Source organism: Triticum urartu, chromosome 6A, assembly GCF_056163025.1.
Source record: "Triticum urartu cultivar PI428250 chromosome 6A, HENAU_Tu73, whole genome shotgun sequence".
NCBI lineage: Eukaryota > Viridiplantae > Streptophyta > Magnoliopsida > Poales > Poaceae > Triticum > Triticum urartu.
In genome coordinates, this window is record NC_141878.1 from 180,708,725 (window position 1) to 180,730,030 (window position 21,306).

The window sequence follows — 21,306 nt, forward strand, 5'->3', positions numbered from 1 at the left end:
AATGTCTATGATGTGTGAGTTATCATATTATTTGCATAGAAGTTATCGTGGTATGTTTCAACGACTCCCTCACTCCGACCCCTCCGACGAAGTTACCAGGACTGATACATAATTTATCATGTTTACGATGTGTGAGTTATCATGTTATTTGCATAGAAGTTACCGTCGTACGTTTCAACGACACCCCCACCCCGAACCCTCCTACAAAGTTATCAGGTTTACCATGTATGAGTTATCATGTAATTTGCACATAAGTTATCGTGGCATGTTTCAGCGACTTGCCCCACCCCCATCCTCGTCGACCAAGCTATGAGGACCGGGGTACATAAGTTATCAGGTCCGCCATGTTTTGAGTTATCATGTAATTTGCACAGAAGTGACCATGGCATGTTTCAGCGACTTGCCCACCCCCACCCTAGCCTACCAAGCTATGAGGACCGGGTACATAAGTTATCAGGTCCGCCATGTTTTGAGTTACCATGTTATTTGCACAGAAGTGACCATGGCATGTTTCAGCGACTTGCCCCACCCCCACCCTCGCCGACCAAGCTATCAGGACCGGGGTACATAAGTTATCAGGTCCGCCATGTTTGAGTTATCATGTTATTTGCATAGAAGTGACCGTGGCATGTTTCAGCGACTTGCCCCACCCCCACCCTTGCCGACCAAGCTATCAGGACCGGGGTACATAAGTTATCAGGTCCCCCATGTTTGAGTCATCATGTTATTTGCACATAAGTGACCATAGCATGTTTCAGCGACTTGCTCCACCCCCACACTCGCCGACCAAGCTATCAGGACCGGGGTACATAAGTTATCGGGTCTGCCATGTTTGAGTTGTCATGTTATTTGCACAGAAGTGACCATGGCATGTTTCAGCGACTTGCCCCACCCCCACCCTCGCCGACCAAGCTATCAGGACCGGGGTACATAAGTTATCAGGTCTGCCATGTTTGAGTTATGATGTTATTTGCACAGAAGTTACCGTGGTATGTTTCAACAACTCCCCCACCCTCACCCTCGCCGACAAAGTTTTTAGGACTGGGGTACATAAGTTATCAGGTCTATGAAATCTGAGTTACCATGTTATTCACACGAAAATTAACGGAGGATATTTCATCACCCCCCCCCCCCCCCCCGTCGGTAAAGTTAGCAGGAACGGGGTACCTAAGCGCGGAAAAAAATCAAACACTAAATTAACGTGTTTTTATGCATACGTAGTAGAGGAGACATGTTAAATAGTCCATTTACTTTCTTTTGTTCAAGAAAGGGATCGTAAGTCAGGTGGTAGGCTAGTTGAGTTGGCTCACTAGTGGTGCAAGGACCGAATCCTCTCTTGTTCACACCAATTTTTGCGTGAAAAAATCTCGAACGAAAAAAGATCTGAAGAGGGAAAAAAATGGATCGGGAGAAGAGCAAGAAAATCGGATCTGGAGCGGATCGTGCGTGCATGCAGAGAAAAGAAAAGAAAATTGTGGCACTAAAAATGCACGGAGAAAAAAAGTACTAACATTGGCACTTGATGAGTGAATCAAAGATGACGTTGAAAAAAATTGTTGGCATTAAATGGGATGGCTGCACGGACAATCAAATGGAAGAAGCGAATGGCTTGAAATTAATTTCGTGAATCAACGCACAGGAACAAGCAAAATAATGGTGTCTTAATTATGCTGACGTGGCTCTGTAGGGTCAAGTATGACGACTATCGTTCGCCTAACAAAAATATGCGTAGCTGTGTGGTGGCTCGATTCCAAAGCGCAGCAATTTTTTTCTCGCCCACGATGGCAGTTTTGCAGAAGAAAAAAGAAGAATCGGGAGCGATCTAGTTGTTCGTGCCTGTTGCAAACAATCAGTCGACTGGTCGTTAGATTTCTCGTTTAGTTAAAGATCACGCCCCGTAGACAGGGATAGACCTGATCACATGACTCGAGTCTTCTGTGACTTCTATTCCCCTTTACGACTCCGGTTTTCAATAACCATTGCGTGAGTGTGTGTTATGATACAATTGTATCTATGCTTACATCAAATTCATTTTAAAATAAAGTGCAATGTACGTTTATTTTGTATTGAGTGCTTTCTAATTAAAAGATGATAATGTTAAAAAAATTGACGTCAAATTTTCAACCATGGCAAATCGAACGTTTTTTGAAAAATTCAGTTTTCGTGAGGTTGACAGTTTTTTTAGTAAGCATGTCAAATCCATATAGAAAGTTGAACATGATTGTGATTTTGCCATGTTTGTTAAAAGAAATTGTCATCCAGCGACAACTAAATTTTTAATAAAAACATTTGGTTTGTCATGCTAGAAAATCAAGTAATTTGTCAAAAATCATCAGAATTGCGCACAATGCATAAAAAACCATAGTTTTGCTATCAGTTTGCAAAAAACATTGTTTTGAGCAATCTGTTTGCCTAAAGCACTAGAACGACGACTGATCATGTTTTGACATGAAAACTAACAGTGTGGCCCATCCAGCAGGGCCATGTGGCATGGGATGGCCAGCTGAGAGTCCGTGACAAACTTTGGACGCCACATGGTTTGCAAAAAAAGATAAAGAAATATCCATGTGGAATGGTTGTTGCACGCCATTGGCTCCCTCCAAACGCCTCCCATGCACATGACGAGTCACTGGCCGCCGCGATGCCCTACTCGCGAACGACGAGGCAACGATCCGATGCGAGGTGGAGGCGGTGCAAGGTAGTTAGGACATGCAAAACTCGCGGCCATTGCATCAGTAGAGCAAGGCAAGGACAACACACGGGGTCAGTCACCGGAGCACGGGCTCGCGTGGAGGACCGCTGAAGATCATGCGGCTCGATGGGGTCAACTCCAGCGGTTTCAGGACGACTCTAAGGGTGCATGCAGAGGACCGCTGGAGATCGTGCGGCTCGACGGGGTCAACTTCAATGGCTCGGTCACGCATGGCGGCTCAGAGCACACATGTGCATGTAGAGGATGGTGCAGGTGCACGGCATATGCCGGTGGCCTCTGTTAGTGCGCATAAGGTGTTTGATGAAATGCATGAGAGAAAAAAAGATATATATAAACGATGACATGTGATCCCTACATCAACACAACGGTCTTCTCTAATGATGTGAACATTAGTTGCCACACCATCGCTTACAGGGGCTCTATCTGTCATTTTTCATGTCAAAACGCATTCAATCAAGTATTTAGCATGTTTTGTAAAATGTTGGCTAAACGATGGTTTTCTGATTTGATGTGGCTGCTGTGGTAGTTTTTTGCAATTTACTTGTTAAAAAATTTGACTTTTGATTTGTATAGGGAAAATCGTTAAGAGATACTGTACTTTTTTAGTACCTGTACTCTTTGGTTTGTGTTCGTATTTGAACCAACTATCCACAGTACATTGTACCCATGACGGCCACGGTTTCCTCTCCACCGTCCAGCGCAGAGTCCTTCGTCGCCCCGGGTGCTTTCTGAAACGAACTTCCTCTCCCGAGTACACCCCGGCCCGGGTGCTCCAGCCCGACCCAACGCGGCTCTAAAATCTCTCTATACCACCGCCTTTCCGTTCCCGTTGCCGTCCCACCTCATCGCGACGCCGAGTACCTGCTAGCAGTCTCCGCTACTTCGTCCGCCGCCGCCGCAGAGCCGGGAGGCGAGGGTCGAGGCCGATGTGGGGGCTGTCGGCGGGGACGCTGCTGAAGCCGGTGTGCAGGTGGCTGCTGAAGCGGCTCGGGGACCTCACCCTGGGCGACCTCGACCTTGACCAGTTGGACCTCCAGCTCACCCGCGGCACGCTCCAACTCTCCGATCTCGCGCTCAACGCCGACTTCATCAACGCAAAGGTGCGCATCGTATGGGTTTAGTTAGGGCTTTGCCGCGCACGTGTTCGATTAGACGCCCCTTCCTTTGATTGGTGGATGAATTCGGTTTTATGTTTTTCTGATTGCAATTGGGCGCTGGTGCGATCGGTTAGGCTCGCTTTTGCTTTTTTTGGAATGTCGGGCCAAGCTCTGGGGATTTCAGCGCTAGGGTGAAGAACTGAAGAATCGGCTACAAGTCTACCATGTTTGGTGACTTAGTAATAAACGTTGTAATAATTAGGCTGCAATATTTGCATATACTATGATGCAGAGGCCGGGGGTAATAAAATCTTCCATCCATTGGCCCTGTTTGGATACTCTAACACAGTTAGAGTTAGAGTTATTTTCTAACCCACTCTAACCCAAATAAGCACCTTTCCACCGGGATAGTTGGGTTAGATGAAACTAACCCACTCTAACCCTTCCTGTTTGGATACTTTTGAGTTATTTGAGCCTCCAACTAACCCAAACTAGCTCTAACCCCATGATCCAAACAGGGCCATTGTCTTTTTTTTTTCTCGAATATGCACGAGTGTGCATATCATATATTAAAGAAGAAGGGCAAAAGAAATGCCTCCACCGGAGTTACAAGAAATTCAAGACACTAAAAAGAGTGTTAGTTTTGGGAGTCACACTAACTTGAAATATGTCGCATTTGCTCTGACCGAGCTGCATTCCGTTGTGTTTAATTTTGTCCTTCAAACCTGACTTGTTGTGGCACTTACTACTGGACATACTCTATCTTATGCGTGTGCTCTTGCCTCAGTGACAAACTTGCATTTTCCACCTGCTGTAGTTCACAAGCATAACACCACTGCCTATATGCTACATTTGATCACTCGTACTTGTTGAATTCTAAGTTATGCTGCCAACTTATAGTCTGTTAGATTTTATATAGACTGTTAATTTTCTGTTTACACTCTTCTCCTTACGTATTTTGCGGCTAACTTTATTTTCTATTTCAGCTATCAGGATCTCCTATCACAGTTAAAGAAGGATCTATAAAATCCCTGCTAGTTAAATTACCTTTACAGTTAAGGAGTTGGAAGGTTGAGATTGTAGTGGAAGGGTTGGAGTTTGTACTTGCACCATCTGTTGCTAGTGAAGCCTCACCTGTAGATACTGAGTGCTCTGTTTCTGCTGGTAATAGTGATACAGAGGCGAGATCGGCTGAGACCAAGAGGAATGAACCTGATAGTAATCCCTGCTCTACTTCTGCATCTCGAGATGTGGACGATGGTGTGAAGAGAATAGCCAACGCCATCAAGCAGTTTCTTACAAGATTTAATATCAAGTTGAAAAATACGTATGTAGTATTTGACCCTCAAAGCATTTTGGATAAAAGGGCCTTGCAATTTAATCGGTCGCTAGTTTTCCGAACTAAAGAGATACAGTGTGGAACCAATCTTTCAACAGACAGTCCGGTCAAATTGAATAACTTAGTAACATTCCAAGAGGCGGTCATTGAGTTTTTGAAGATGGATGATGTTGATGCAAATCTTCAGAACGATCTGGATAGAGGAACAGCTGACATTTCATCAAATCATAGTACTACTGCGGTCTTGACAGGTCCCATTGGTGGATTCTCAGGAACATTGAACTTAAGCATCCCATGGAATAGTGGATGCTTGAACTTTCAAAAAATTGATGCAGACATATCTGTTGATTCATTAGAATTGCAGTTACAGATGAGCAGTATCCAATGGTTCATGGATGTATATGATTCTCTTTGTAGGAACTCGGCAGATGAACCTAATTGTGTACATAGTACTGCAGATATGTCTATGAACGCCTCCAGAGCTTCCTTATGTGCATCCACATCAAGCTCGTCGAAATCAGGTTCAGCCTCTGCGATAGCTAGCGGGGACGGTTTGTCACAGAGAGCATTTTCTCGAAGCAGGCAAGACAATTTTCAGGATGGTTTCCTCAACAAGGCACATGTAATTCAAGACTGGATTCCGGGTCTTGGTGTCCATAGTGACCAAGGTGAATTTGATTCAGATTGTGATGAAAGGTTTGTTTCTTTGTTTAATGTTTCTTCAAAGGTTTTTGACAGTCGTTTTACCCATGTATCTGTCACCTTCTTATTTGCGTCAGGTCACATTATTAATCTCTTATAAACATTTCTCTAGCATATTTTTGACATACCTCTTATATCATTGCAGAACAGATAAAAACATGATGTTTCTATGTCACATTGCTTTTATTTCTATCATTCTTCATAAACTTTGTAACTGAACTGCATGCTGGTTTCTGATAATAGAATTAGAAGGGCTGCTTCCTTTGTCTCAAACATTAGAAAAAAACTGTTCAATCAGATGGTTTTACGAATTATTGGTCCCTAGTTTCTCACTGTGTTGTGCATGCATTGGGGGTTTATGGCCAGTTTCTTCTTTCACTGTTTTTCTTTGAGTGGCCATTGCCTTGTGTGCTTGTTGCTCTTGCCCTCTTGTGATAGTTCTTCAACTGTCTCTGAAATGTCTTGTCCTATGAACATCCCAACTTACTGAGCAGCATGGGGCATGAATTGTTAGAATGTTTATCTGCATCTTTAGTATGCAGCCTGGGATTGAATGGCCAAATGCACCAATCTTCTTATTTGAATTTATTGTAAGTTTTCCATGTTTTTGTCTTTGTTTAAGTTCTTGTAAGAATTTATCTCTTGTTGAGTTTGTTTGCTTTTACATTTCTTAAGGGAAGCAGGTCACTTGAGAAAAATATATATTTACACTGGCCTAATTCTATTACTAACTTGTTGTTGTTCTCCATCTTTGACAGCATCAGTCAGTTCTTTGAATGCTTTGAGGAACTGAGGAGCTCTCATACTAATTTAGGAAATAGTGGCATATGGGACTGGACGTGTTTGGTATTCAACGCAATTACTTTTGCATCCGCTTTAGCTTCTGGATCCGATCAAGTCCCTAAAGGTATCCGCTTGTACTTTGTTGTACATCTTTTCAGTTTTTTGTTGGTTAGACATATTATCCACTCTACCCGCATGAAGCATGAAATACTTACATTGATACCAATTTATGCTCTCTATTCTACTTAGTTATCAATTAGTGATAATTTTCTTGCGGATTGAGTTATCTACTAGTATTAACTTTGCTCCTTCAGCTACCATTTGCTTTTACTCTTGATTTTATTGAACACTGTCCATATTTAGTTGAATTGTGTTCCACACTTCCAAGAAAAAAAAATTGTGCCTTTGCGTTTTTGGTGAGAATAAGAAATATTATACCTGCTAGCATCTGAATAGTATGATGATGGGACATATTGCTGACCCCTCAGTAATATGGTGGTGCTGTTTCGTAACAGTATTTTTTAATTAACTGGGACATCTGGTTTGTTAGTTTCGTCTCTGCCCTACTAACTGAAAACCAAAATTTGAGCAAGTACCAAATTGAACGAACTTTAATATTGGAATTTGCCGAAAACCCAACTACTCCCAGATCTCGAGTTTATGCTGGCTTATGATCAACAGCAGACCTGTTAGACGACTCTAAGATCACCTCCTTCTGATATCCATACTTGTGATTCATGAATAAGAAACAGCTTCCTTCAATTCTCTTTCCACGGTGGCTAATGTTGCAATTTCTGGTGTTAAACCAAGTAGCTGTAGTGCTTTACTTTTTGTCCATTTAACTTTTATATATGTATATCATGGCATTACTTATTTTAGTTTTTTTTTTCCTAACAGAAACACTGATTGAGAAAACCTTGCGGGCTTCCATTGCTCAGATAGGCATTATTCTTTTGTTCAGTGATGAAATGGATACTGGCAGTTCCAGTATTTCTCTGAGTCTCGTCAAAGATATGAGAAGTTTGGAAATGTTTTCAAGCTGTCTTTCTCCTGCTCATTTTGAGCGATCGATGATATCTCCTGCTAGTGCTTCCAGTTTAAGTATGCATCATCTTGAATACAAGTGTCATAACATTCATCTTGACCTTGAGGTATGGTCTGCCATCAACAGCATTGTTCTCAGTTAATACATCATTTGAAGTGTCATGAAGCTTGATACTAAATATTTTTCTTCATGTCTGCAGACATATCCGAAAAACTTGAGGTTGAAAGCATCGATTGGCCACATGAGGCTCGATGAATACTACAGCACTGAAAAGCATGATTCAGATCACACACCCGTTAGTGCTCCTTTCTTAAATAGTGATTATTGCCATGAAGTTCAAGCTGCTCTCCCTTCATTCCCGTTTGCTGCTCAAGATTACTGGGTGGAGTCATCTGGATACTCTTCGAACAATTCAAGTAAACTAGCTAAGGTTGAGTTGCTTAAAACATTTGGTGATTCCACATTCCATTATGATGTTAGTAGCACAGATCGAGGTGGCAACTCAGTAAGCTCAACTTCACTGTCAATCTGTTTGGCTTCATTAGTTTGGTGGGTGCATTTCCATACAGTACACATGCTACTGAATTTTATCAGTAAAATTGAGTCTGATGCGGTGCACGGAGAGCATAAACTCCATATGCGTGGTGATACAGGAAACAGTAAGTTGACCACCAAAACTAATATTTCACCAAGTGGGAGTCTAAAGGTTCAGATGGCTCTCTCACGTTCAAGAGTCATCATTTGCTTTCCTACTGAGTCCCCATGGGATTTAAGCCGCCCATCCATCCTGGATACATTCCTTGTCATTGACCGCACATCCTCTCTGGACCCAGGGGAAGCTTCGTCTCCATTCCGAAAGGAAATGCCTAATGATGCTCATTCCGGCATACCATCTACCTCACTCCATTTGGCTGCTGGGAACTTCGACATCTATTTGCTTAGACCGATGAGCTATGAATTGGATGACAGAAGCCGTTCTTTGAGTAGGCAAACTTTTTTTGCTCTGAAGATTATCTCAGTCACTAGTTCCAACTGTAGCGACTCTAGTATTAAGATGATCTGGAGAAAATACCCTGTAACTGACCCTGAGATGGTTAGTAAAGCTTGGAGTTTGCCAAACCTGCATGACCAAAAGATTACTCAGCGAGAAAGGGGCAATTTTGCTGGTGTTTCCTCTTATACAACCTCACAGGATCTTGAGAAGTCGAGTTATAGTATATGCCAGGAGCTCCTTCAGAGCACTGAGTGCTTTCTGCATATTAAACTTTCTTCAGTTTCAGTTCATCTCAATAAGAAGGATTGTGGATTACTGAATCAGCTACTAGATTGCATTCTCAGCGGGCTGTCCGATGGTGCAATGAGCAGCTCTGAAAGTGGAAGGGACAAATCTATGCCTATCAATGATGTTGCCATCCAATCAGCTATCACTTTTGAATGCAGCTTTTTGGATATTTGTACTGAATTAAATGAAACTGTGGTAGTTGGTCCTTTGCTGTAGACAGAACTAGAAGGTTCCTGGAATTGTTTTAAGCTGTCCATTTCAAAAATTTCCCTGTGCTCTTTTTCTAATGTAGGCGGAATCAATAATGCCAGTTTTCTTTGGGTGAATCATGGTGAAGGTGAGCTTTGGGGTTCTGTTACTGATACAAATGATAAAACCTATGCCGAAAGCAAAGTTTTTCTCGTAGTTGTCTGTAAGGACTCTGCTAATATGCGAGGTGATGGTGAAGGAAACAATGCACTATCTTTTGGAACTTCTGGCTGTTCTGTGACCCACATCAGGAACCCAAATCTACAAGAGGACTATACTTCTGCCAGTTTTCGTTCTGGGACAATTGTGGCACCTGGTGGACGCATGGATTGGATCAATGCAATGTGCCTGCTGTTTAATGCAGGTTCACGCGGAACTGAACAGTCCAATAACAGCAGAACAGGGGATAATTCATGTCCTGGTGACCGGTCATCTTTTTTTCTTGAGTTGGTTGATGTTGCTGTGAGCTATGAATCTCATGTAAAAACTTCCACCTTCAGCGCTGAAGCTCCTGATTGCAAGTCTTTTTCATGCATTTTAGCTGCATCATCGTTTAAACTTCACAGTATATCTGCACCAGACTCTGCAGCTACAGATTTTGATATCCAGCTGCGAGATCTCGGGCTTTTCATCTGTGAATCATTTGGTTCCAAAAATGCCACTTGCGGTTATGGTGTTGATTATCTTCGTAAAATGGGTTACACTAAGATTGCCCGTGACACGTTCATTGAAGCTGCTCTAAGAATTGACACTTCCTTTTGGAAGCTTGAAATATCAGATTCACAATTTGATATTGGTACATGTTGTGATACAACACATGGTCTTATTTGTTTGTGTTCCCAACTCCAGAATCTATATGCTCCAGACATGCGTGATGCTTTAGTTCATCTACAATCTAGGTGGAATAGTGTCCAGCAAGCAAACAACCATAATATGGCCAGTGATGCATCAGACAAGTCAGAGAGCAGCATTGACAACTTGGCATATTCTGGAGAGTGCTTATCAGATGGACTACTTGATGATATAATTGAGAATGCTTTTTACACAGACCAGGACTACAAAGCCTACAATTTTTCTAGCAGAAATTGTCACAACTCACCAAGTAGCAATGGAATGGATGTTGAGTCTGAGTCGCCCACCCCTGGGGCAACTGACGCCAGTGTTTCACACATTTTGTTTGGATCATCATTAGCTACTCCAAAAGTCAATACTACTGAAATACCATTGAAACAGGACTCCTGCCTGACCTTCTACAGACATCATCGTCAACTCTATGTAATGTAGGACATCAATGTATATCTGTTGATGATGCTTATAAAACCATGGAATTTGAACATGGTGGATGGTATAACAGTATTCCCTTGACAATAGTTGAGAGTCATGTTCCGGAAAGGAACAACCCACAAGGAGGGCATGTGGTCCGCCAAGAAGGGAAGCCTACTGTTTGCAGCTTGAATTATGAGGAATCTTGTTATTTGAAAGGAAAGGTTATAATTCATGATGTAAATGTCAATTGGCGAATGTATGCTGGAGATGACTGGTCATTAGCTCAGAAAGATGTAAATAACTTCTCATCCTCAAGTGGAAGGAATATGAGCTCTTCCTTAGAATTTCTTATCTCGGGGCTTGGTGTACAGTTTGATATGTATCCAGATGGGGGTGTTTCTGTTTCTAAGTTATCTATCTCTGCACGGGACATAAATCTTTGTGATCAAAGGGTGGATGCTCCATGGAAAATGGTATGTCTTTTTGTGGCTAAAATTACGTAAAGCATCTGCTTTTATCACTGGGCTAATGGTTTTAACTCTTCTGGTCCTTCTAAAAGGTTCTTGGCTGCTACGACTCAGATTACCCAAGAGAATCTTGTTCTAGTGCATTCACGTTAGAACTGGAGTCTGTAAAGCCCGAGCTACAGACTCCTTTGGAAGATTACAGGTAAATGCAGGATTGTGTTACATTACGTATGCACTGAATTAATTCTCTTGCTTATGTTAACCATGAAGACTTTGAAAGTTTGCTCTGTACTTAATAGATCCAAATGGTTAAAGAATACACAGTACTGTAAGGATACCTCATCTATATCATCCACATCTGCTGACCTATAAAGAACTTATGTACTGGCTGCGGATCATTACTAGAACAAGTCCTAATAGAATTGGCTAAAAATGGAAGATGGCGAGTCTCATAGCTAAATAGTAGAGACACACTTTATTTAGTAAATGGATCTAATCTGGTGTCTTTTTTTTTGTACAATCCAGTATTGAGGTTGCTTCATGCGTGTAGTTATGGAAATTTATGAACTAATATTTTGTATGTAATGTGGACATCTCAATTACACCATAAGGTCCAAAGTTAGCGATGGCAGGCTTTAGGTTGCTTTAACAATATTGAGTTTTTGACGCAAAACACATTTGTGATGACATATCTGAATTTGAAATTCATGCCTATATGGTTGTTGGTGACAAGACTGTTGCTGTTGGCCTTAGGCGTTAACACTAATTTTGTGTATGTGCCGTATTTAAATGCTGAGTTATAATTCCCAAGTATCATTGAAGTGCTGGCTGTTACCCATCGCTTCCTTCCGACACCTTACATGTGCACCCAGTATGATGACTGACCATCTTCTCTTGCACCTAACCTTTCCAGATTGTGCCTTGAGATTTTGCCTCTTCAATTGCATCTTGATCAAGGGCAGCTTAAGTTCCTCATGTGTTTCTTTCAGAATGACTCTTGTAACAACAGCTCTCATTTGCCTTGCAAAAATGATATTGTTCATATAGAGAGCACAATCTATGGAAGCAATACAGTTCTGGATGAGGCATTACTTCCGTTCTTTCAGGTACTTTGGAGACTAAAAAAAGATCCTCTTGATTTGTGTTTGTCATTCACCAGACTTGATATGGTTTACGTGAGAACTTTTTTGCACTAACTAAACATGACTAAAAATTCTGCACGTGTAATCTTGCAAAAAATAAATAAATAATCTGCACGTGCAGCAGAACATATTTTTACTGGTAGGCAGCAGGGTTCTTTATGTTTAGTAGGAACCACTGCGATCTGATTTTTTTCTTTCTCTGATGCCAGAAATTTGATGTCAAGCCTATTGTTCTGCACATCAACTATATCCCTTGTCAGTTTGATCCTGTTGCACTAGGCAAAGGAAATTATGCAGAACTTCTCAACATCCTTCCGTTGAAGGTAAACTGTTGTTGAAAAAATACTCTAGAAGCAATCAATCTGTTGATAGGCAATCCTAATGAAGTTTCTTCTGCAGGGAGTCGATTTGAAGCTTAAACATGTTTCTGCAATGGGGGTGTATGGGTGGAATAGTATTTGTGAAACAGTTGGTGCAGAGTGGTTGGAGGACATATCTAAAAATCAGGTTATGATCTCCCCATGCTCATCTGTACATTTAGACGTGCTCTCTGTTACGTATGCAAACATATACAAACTTAACATGGGAAAATATTATGAGAGAAATAGAGTTTGCAATATGTGCAGCTCCATATGTAGGTATACTATACACAGGTGTGCAAAATAAGGAGAAAATATATGTTAACAAAAGAACTTTTTTTTCTCTATCACTCGTCTAAACACATGTCATTTGTAGAACTGACAATGTGTTATGTTTGTGTAGGTCCATAAATTGTTAAAAGGGCTTCCTCCTTTAAAATCAGTCAGTGCCATTGTTTCAGGCACTAAGAAATTGATATCTTTACCCATCGAAAGTTACAAGAAAGACCGGAAGTTGGTCAAGGGAATGCAAAGAGGTAAGCTACATAGATACATTGCTTAAATATATGTTGAAGTTCATATGTGGTGTGTTTTAAACACTTGATTATATGTATCAATGATGATTCTGGCATTCTGTCTGGCAGGTGCTGTTGCCTTTATCAGAAGTGTTTCCATTGAAGCTGTAGGGCTTGGTGTCCATTTGGCAGCGGGAGCTCATGATATGCTGCTGAAGGCAGAACATGCCCTTACAGCTCTTCCACCACCTTTAGCCGCGTGTGAAGCTAAAAGAAACAAAGATAACGTAAGGGCAAACCAACCCGAAAATGCAACACAAGGAATAAAGCAGGTATTAAATTCCTTTGAATTGCATGATAAAAATATCTCTTGTTCTGGAATAGCATGAAAATTTCTTCATGAAGTTGGATTCAGGGCTTTGCTAGTTTTCTGTGATTTGGAGTTTAATTTTGCATCACTATGAAAGTCTCTAGATAAGTTAAAAATAGACCTTGAAATTGCTTCACCTGAGTCTCTGAACTGTACTAGCCTGAATCCTAAAGTACACAGGTAGTGCCAAGTGTTTTAATATTAACCTGGAACTTTGTTCAGGCTTATGAAAGCTTTACTGATGGACTTGGAAGGACTGCCTCTGCTTTGATTGGGAATCCTATTAACGTGTATAATCGCGGGGCTGGTGCCAGATCAGCACTGACTACTGCAATTTGTGGAGCTCCAGCTGCTGTAGTAGCTCCAGTATCAGCAACTGCCCGTGCTGTACATTATGCACTTCTTGGTATAAGGAACAGGTGAGTTTTCACTCATTCTCAAATATCGGCTAAAGCTGTGTGCATATATAGGGTTAGTGACATGTCATCGCATCAGACTATTTTGTTTGGTCTCGGATCAACTCACTCTTGATTCCTTTGCTATTATCACTATAAGTTATAGGTCAGTTACCCAGTTCTAATCGCATGTTGATCATTACCCAGTTAAGATTTGAAACAGCACATAAGGATCTGTATTTTGTGTCTTATTTGGCACTTCAATATTTGTATTATTTGTAAATATACACCAATTTATTGTCAAAATAAACCCTGCAGTATATCGAGAACTGTTACTCTAGAAGCCAACTTGCATTTATGCATGCATCCTCTGTTCATTAGTTCGGTCCAGAAAGTAACAAAGATGACAGTTAAGAGACCAATGAATAAAACAAGACAGGACCAGTGTGACATGAGTTATCTTCTGATTTCACCTTTTGCAATATTAATTATTCCTCTGGACAAATTATGTTTTAATAAGAACAGTTTGATTATATAATAACGAGGAGATCACAAGATACTCGGATCTTGAGAAATGCTTATTTATCTAAGGAACTTCTAGCTTTATGTCTGTGCAGGGTCTTGCAAAGTAATTGTCTTGCTGTATTCAGTATAATTAATAAAAGGGTAACTGGGTATTGTGAGATAGTACAGTAGTGAAGCCGAGGTCAATGAATTGTGAAGGATTGATATATTTCAACCATGCTGTCACCACATTTAAATTGTTAATAACATACGCATATCATCTTTTTGTTCACTGAATTTGTTTCCACATTAACAGCCTTGATCCTAGACGCAAGAAAGAATCTATGTACAAGTACCTGGGGCCTTCTCAACTGTAGACTTCATTGACACTCCGTCGTGTCTCTCCCTGCATGAAGTGGTCAAACAAGCACCCCTGTGCAATCTCACCGAATGACGAGCAAACTTGTATAGGACAAGTGAATTCTGCACAGCTAGGAATCATACCCTTGAGAACCAGCATCATTTTCATTGTTCTTCATGGAGATTATAGAGGTGTACATTTTGTAGGAAAGATTAGATCATATACGGCGTAAGCCTTGTACAGTCTGTACAATTAGCACACCCCACAGTTGTAATTCACACCCCACAGTTGTAATTCATGGCGTCTTTTCCACCCCTGGTGCAAGTTTTGTAAACTCCTCGCTTAGGCAATTACCTGAGAGAGGAGATAAACTCTTCCGCCTTTCGTTTGTAGTAGCTCTTCCTTAGTTGTGCGGATGTAAATATGTCTCTTCTGTTTTTGACACTTCTGTAAATATCTCTTCTGTTTCTGTTGGGACTATGGTTTTCGTCTTGCTAAAGCACTGATAATAAGTTCTCTTGCCTTTTTTTTGAGGGAAAGTTGTCTTGCCTTTTAATTGTAAATGTTAGCAGGTTTTGTGTGTCCAGGGAACTTCTGTGCGCACGTTGCAGGAGATGAAATGATCGCTGTTGCTTTAATCGCGCGCTAATTAAAAAAGTCCTTGCGGGCACGTCCACCTGCATCTGTCGCGGTGAAAGTAGCCTGTGTTATGCGGAGCTGACAGGTTCCTTCACATTCGGTGCGCCATGTATTATTTCTTTTTTGCGAAAAAAACTTCTCATCTAATCGTCTTCAATCACAACAGTACAACATGTTGGAAATATTAGCACATTTTTGACAAATCTAATCCACGAGTAAATGATAAGCATGACAAATAAAGTATGCATCTCATACCGATACTTAAGCATATGAGCACGTACTAGAATAGAAACATCTATGAACAACATATATACGGACAGCACATGAACAAGCAAAGAAGGAATGAACAAGTCATACCCTCCGGTTGGCCAGGCCAACTCGGCATCGGCCGAGGCCTTTTTGGCGGCTTCGTCGTTAGCCATGGAGTCAATGCAGGGGAAGTAGTGAAAGTAAAGGCGGGCGGAGACGGAGACACAACCGGAGCAGTCGTGTCGAGACGCTCCCTCAAAACCTTAATGTTGTTCTCCCGGGAAGGATCTCGAATGATAGGGTTCTGGAGGCACCTTCTCTCCCGACCAACCGTGTACGTGGTCGTCGGGGCGGATGCTGGAAGCAGCATAGATAGAGCAACAGTAAATGACGGCTAGGGTTGTGCAAGAGGGAGTGAGTAAACTGAGTTAGGGTTCACGGCACTGGCCCATGCCTACCGAGCCCTCGAACAGCCCACGGTCAAACCATTCCTGAGCGGCAAAGATAAGCTTCGGTTCGGCTCATACCCGCAACCCGCGACGCGCGCTCGTCGTGACGAGGCGGGCGGCAAAGGAGGAGGAGGAGCGCGCGTGTACATCTCCTCTTCCCAGGCTCCCAATGGCATTGTGGTAAAGCATCCCTTATAAAGGGGTTTCACTCTCACTCCACTAGCATTATGGTACTAAACTTCCCACCACTTGTGATGCACCTAAATGTGCCTTAGTGATTAACCAGGGATTATGGTATTATATGGGCCTAAGCCCATCTATAATCCAACAATCCCCCACCAGATCACGAGGCACATAAGTTTGTCAACTGTTCCAGACAATGTTTGATATACTAGAATTTTCAGTGGAGACTGTTAAGTTGAACTTCCAGCTAGAGCAATAGAATTAGACTTCTTCACAACTGAACAATGGACTAGTCTTGAATTGTTAGTTTGGCGTGTAGAAGTTTCACCTATTGTCAGCTGATACGTGGCTGCCGAAGGCTAAACCCCACCGGTAGAGCTTATTAGTCATACTCCTTACCTTCTCATGAGCTTCTTAGAGATTACCCAATCGCATAGATTGTGACCAACAGTTAGGCTCACATATGTATGTTCCTCCAAAGAATGCTCTATAGGGTAGCATCTTGCTTACATAAGATTTGGAACACATTAAGACAAAAGTCAGCCTGACTTACAGATTATGAGAGTATTATTGCATCTCAACAGAGTGGGTTAATTAAGGATACTCTCCTCAGTTGATCGCTGGATTGTTTTCCTAGATCCTAATTCATAGGATCTCCGATCACATAGGTTGTGTTACCCTTATGGCAACTTATGTGGGTCTCATACCCATCTTCCTTGATGCATTTTTTATCACAATCCGTGATAGCCCTTTTGTAGAAGGGTCAACCAGATTCTTAGCCGTTTGGATGTAATCCAACGCTACCACTCCGGAGTTTCTTGATTTTCTGACATATTTTAATCTTCTTCTGATGTGCTTTGTGGATTTCATGTTGTCCTTTGGACTCTTAGCATTGGCAATCACTATTTGATTGCCACAATTCATAACGACAGTCGTGACTGGTTTATTCAACCACTGGCAAATCCATCAAAAGCTCTCGAAGCCATTCTGCTTCGACGCATGATGTGTCTAATGTTGTGAGTTCTACTTCCATAGTCGATCTCATTAAGATTGTCTTCTTGCAAGACTTCAGGAAACAACACGACCACCAAGTGTGAAGACATATCCACTTGTGGCTTTGATCTCATCAGCATCAGATATCTAATTCAAATCAGTATACCCCTCATGTACCGTTGGGTACCCAGAATAGTGAATTCCATAGTTCATGGTGTTGAGAAACGTAGTAATTTCAAAAAAAAATTCCTATGCACACACAAGATCATGGTGATGCATAACAACGAGAGGGGAGAGTATCGTCCACGTACCCTCGTAGACCGTAAGCGGAAGTGTTATGAGAATGCGGTTGATGTAGTCGTACGTCTTCACGTTTCGACCGTTCCAAGTACCGAACGCACGACACCTCCGAGTTCAGCACACGTTTAGCTCGATGACGTCCCACGAACTCCGATCCAGCAGAGCTTCACAGGAGAGTTCCGTCAGCACGACGGCGTGGTGACGGTGATGATGTTGCTACCGACGCAGGGCTTCACCTAAGCACCGCTACGATATGATTGAGGTGGATTATGGTTGAGGGGGGCACCGCACATGGTTTGGAACAATCAACTTGTGTGTATTTGGGTGCCCCCCCGCCCCCGTATATAAAGGAGCAAGGGGGGAGGCCGGCCAGCCTTGGTGCGCCCCAAGGAGAGGAGGAATCCTCTTCCTACTAGGAAGAGGATTCATCCTTTCCTAGTCCAACTAGGAAGAGGGAAGGGGGAAGGAAAGAGAGGGAGAGGGAGAGGGAAAGAGGGGCCGCACCCCCTTCCCCTAGTCCAATTCGGACTCCCCATGGGAGGAGGCGCGCCACCTCCTGGGCTGCTGCCCTCTCTCTCCCCTCAGGCCCACTAAGGCCCAATACTTCCCCGGGGGGTTCCGGTAACCCCTCCGGTACTCCGGTTTTCTCCGAAATCATCCGGAACACTTTCGGTGTTCGAATATAGCCGTCCAATATATCAATCTTTACATCTTGACCATTTCGAGACTCCTCGTCATGTCCGTGATCACATCCGGGACTCCGAACTATCTTTGGTACATCAAAACATATAAACTCATAATACCGATCATCACCGAACTTTAAGCGTGCGGACCCTACGGGTTCAAGAACTATGTAGACATGACCGAGACTCGTCTCTGGTCAATAACCAATATCGGAACCTGGATGCTCATATTGGCTCCTACATATTCTATGAAGATCTTTATCGGTCAAACCGACTAACAACATACGTTGTTCCCTTTGTCATCGGTATGTTACTTGCCCGAGATTCGATCGTCGGTATATCAATACCTAGTTCAATCCCGTTACCGGCAGGTCTCTTTACTCGTTCCGTAATACATCATCCCGCAACTAACTCATTAATCACAATGCTTGCAAGGCTTATATTGATGTGCATTACCGAGAGGGCCCAGAGATACCTCTCCGACAATCGGAGTGACAAATCCTAATCTCGATCTATGCCAACTCAACAAGCACCATCGGAGACACCTGTAGAGCACCTTTATAATCACCCAGTTACGTTGTGACGTTTGGTAGCACACAAAGTGTTCCTCCGATACTCGGGAGTTGCATAATCTCATAGTCATCGGAACATGTATAAGTCATGAAGAAAGCAATATCAACAAACTAAACGATCATCGTGCTAAGCTAACGGATGGGTCAAGTCAATCACATCATTCTCTAATGATGTGATCCCGTTAATCAAATGGCAACTCATGTCTATGGTTAGGAAACATAACCATCATTGATTCAACGAGCTAGTCAAGTAGAGGCAAACTAGTGACACTCTGTTTCTCTATATATTCACACATGTACTAAGTTTCCGGTTAATACAATTCTAGCATGAATAATAAACATTTATCATGATATAAGGAAATATAAATAACAACTTTATTATTGCCTCTAGGGCATATTTCCTTCAGTCTCCCACTTGCACTAGAGTCAATAATCTAGATTACACAGTAATGATTCTAACACCCATGCAGTCTTGGTGCTGATCATGTTTTGCTCGTGAGAGAGGCTTAGTCAACGGGTCTGCAACATTCAGATTCGTATGTATCTTGCAAATCTCTATGTCTCCCTCCTTGACTTGATCGCAGATGGAATTGAAGCGTCTCTTGATGTGCTTGGTTCTTTTGTGAAATCTGGATTCCTTTGCCAAGGCAATTGCACCAGTATTGTCACAAAAGATTTTCATTGGACCCGATGCACTAGGTATGACACCTAGATCGGATATGAACTCCTTCATTTGCTGCTTCCGAAGCAGCTATGTACTCCGCTTCACACGTAGATCCCGCCACGACGCTTTGCTTAGAACTACACCAACTGACAGCTCCATCGTTCAATAAAAACACGTATCCGGTTTGTGACTTAGAGTCATCCGGATCAGTGTCAAAGCTTGCATCGATGTAACCATTTACGACGAGCTCTTTGTCACCTCCATAAACGAGAAACATATCCTTAGTCCTTTTCAGGTATTTCAGGATGTTCTTGACCGCTGTCCAGTGATCCACTCCTGGATTACTTCGGTACCTCCCTACTAAGCTAATAGCAAGGCACACATCAGGTCTAGTACACAACATTGCATACATGATAGAGCCTATGGATGAAGCATAGGGAACATCTTTCATTTTCTCTCTATCTTCTGCAGTGGTCGGGCATTGAGTCTGACTCAACTTCACACCTTGTAACACAGGCAAGAACCCTTTCTTTGCTTGATCCATTTTGAACTTCTTCAAAACTTTATCAAGGTATGTGCTTTGTGAAAGTCCAATTAAACGTCTTGATTTATCTCTATAGATCTTGATGCCCAATATATAAGCAGCTTCACCGAGGTCTTTCATTGAAAAACTCTTATTCAAGTATCCCTTTATGCTATCCAGAAATTCTATATCATTTCCAATCAACAATATGTCATCCAATTATAATATTAGAAATGCTACAGAGCTCCCACTCACTTTCTTGTAAATACAGGATTCTCCAAAAGTGTGTATAAAACCATATGCTTTGATCACACTATCAAAACATTTATTCCAACTTCGAGATGCTTGCACCAGTCCATAGATGGATCGCTGGAGCTTGCACACTTTGTTAGCACCCTTTGGACCGATAAAACCTTCAGGTTGCATCATATACAACTCTTCTTCCAGAAATCCATTCAGGAATGCAGTCTTTACATCCATTTGCCAAATTTCATAATCATAAAATGCGGCAATTGCTAACATAATTCAGAGGACTTAAGCATTGCTACGGGTGAGAAAGTCTCATCGTAGTCAACTCCTTGAACTTGTCGAAAACCTTTTGCAACAAGTCGAGCTTTGTAGACAGTAACATTACCGTCATCGTCAGTGTTCTTCTTGAAGATCCATTTATTCTCGATGGCTTGCGGATCATCGGGCAAGTCAACTAAAGTCCACACTTTGTTCTCATACATGGATCCCATCTCAGATTTCATGGACTCAAGCCATTTTGCGGAATCTAGGCTCATCATCGCTTCCTCATAGTTCGTAGGTTCGTCATGGTCAAGTAACATGACTTCCAGAACAGGATTACCATACCACTCTGGTGCGGATCTTACTCTGATTGACCTACGTGGTTCGGTAGTAACTTGATCTGAAGTTACATGAGCTTCCTCACTAATTGGTGTAGGAGTTACAGGAACAGATTTCTGTGATGAACTACTTTCCAATAAGGGAGCAGGTACAATTACCTCATCAAGTTCTACTTTCCTCCCACTCACTTTTTTCGAGAGAAACTCCTTCTCTAAACAGGATCCATTCTTAGCAACGAATGTCTTGCCTTCGGATCTGTGATAGAAGGTGTACCCAACAGTCTCCTTTGGGTATCCTATGAAGACACATTTCTCCGATTTGGGTTCGAGCTTAACAGGTTGAGGCTTTTTCACATAAGCATCGCAGCCCCAAACTTTAAGAAACGACAACTTTGGTTTCTTGCCAAACCACAGTTCATAAGGCGTCATCTCAACGGATTTAGATGGTGCCCTATTTAATGTGAATGCAGCCATCTCTAAAGCATAACCCCAAAACGATAGCGGTAAATTAGTAAGAGACATCATAGATCGCACCATATCTAGTAAAGTACGATTATGACGTTCAGACACACCATTACGCTGTGGTGTTCCGGGTGGCGTGAGTTGCGAAACTA

General features: G+C 42.1%; 1 protein-coding gene across 1 annotated transcript; it reads left to right on the forward strand.

Annotated features, from left to right (window-relative positions):
• Positions 1-3,390: 3,390 nt before the first annotated feature.
• LOC125517544 (autophagy-related protein 2) lies at positions 3,391-15,088 on the forward strand. Its single transcript, XM_048682745.2, is given in 14 exon segments — positions 3,391-3,813; positions 4,797-5,845; positions 6,610-6,758; positions 7,532-7,785; positions 7,879-10,450; positions 10,453-10,949; positions 11,036-11,145; positions 11,857-12,049; positions 12,295-12,408; positions 12,485-12,592; positions 12,848-12,980; positions 13,089-13,291; positions 13,552-13,748; positions 14,545-15,088. Coding segments are annotated over 14 exon segments (5,814 nt in total). The 5' UTR covers positions 3,391-3,639; the 3' UTR covers positions 14,606-15,088.
• Positions 15,089-21,306: the final 6,218 nt, after the last annotated feature.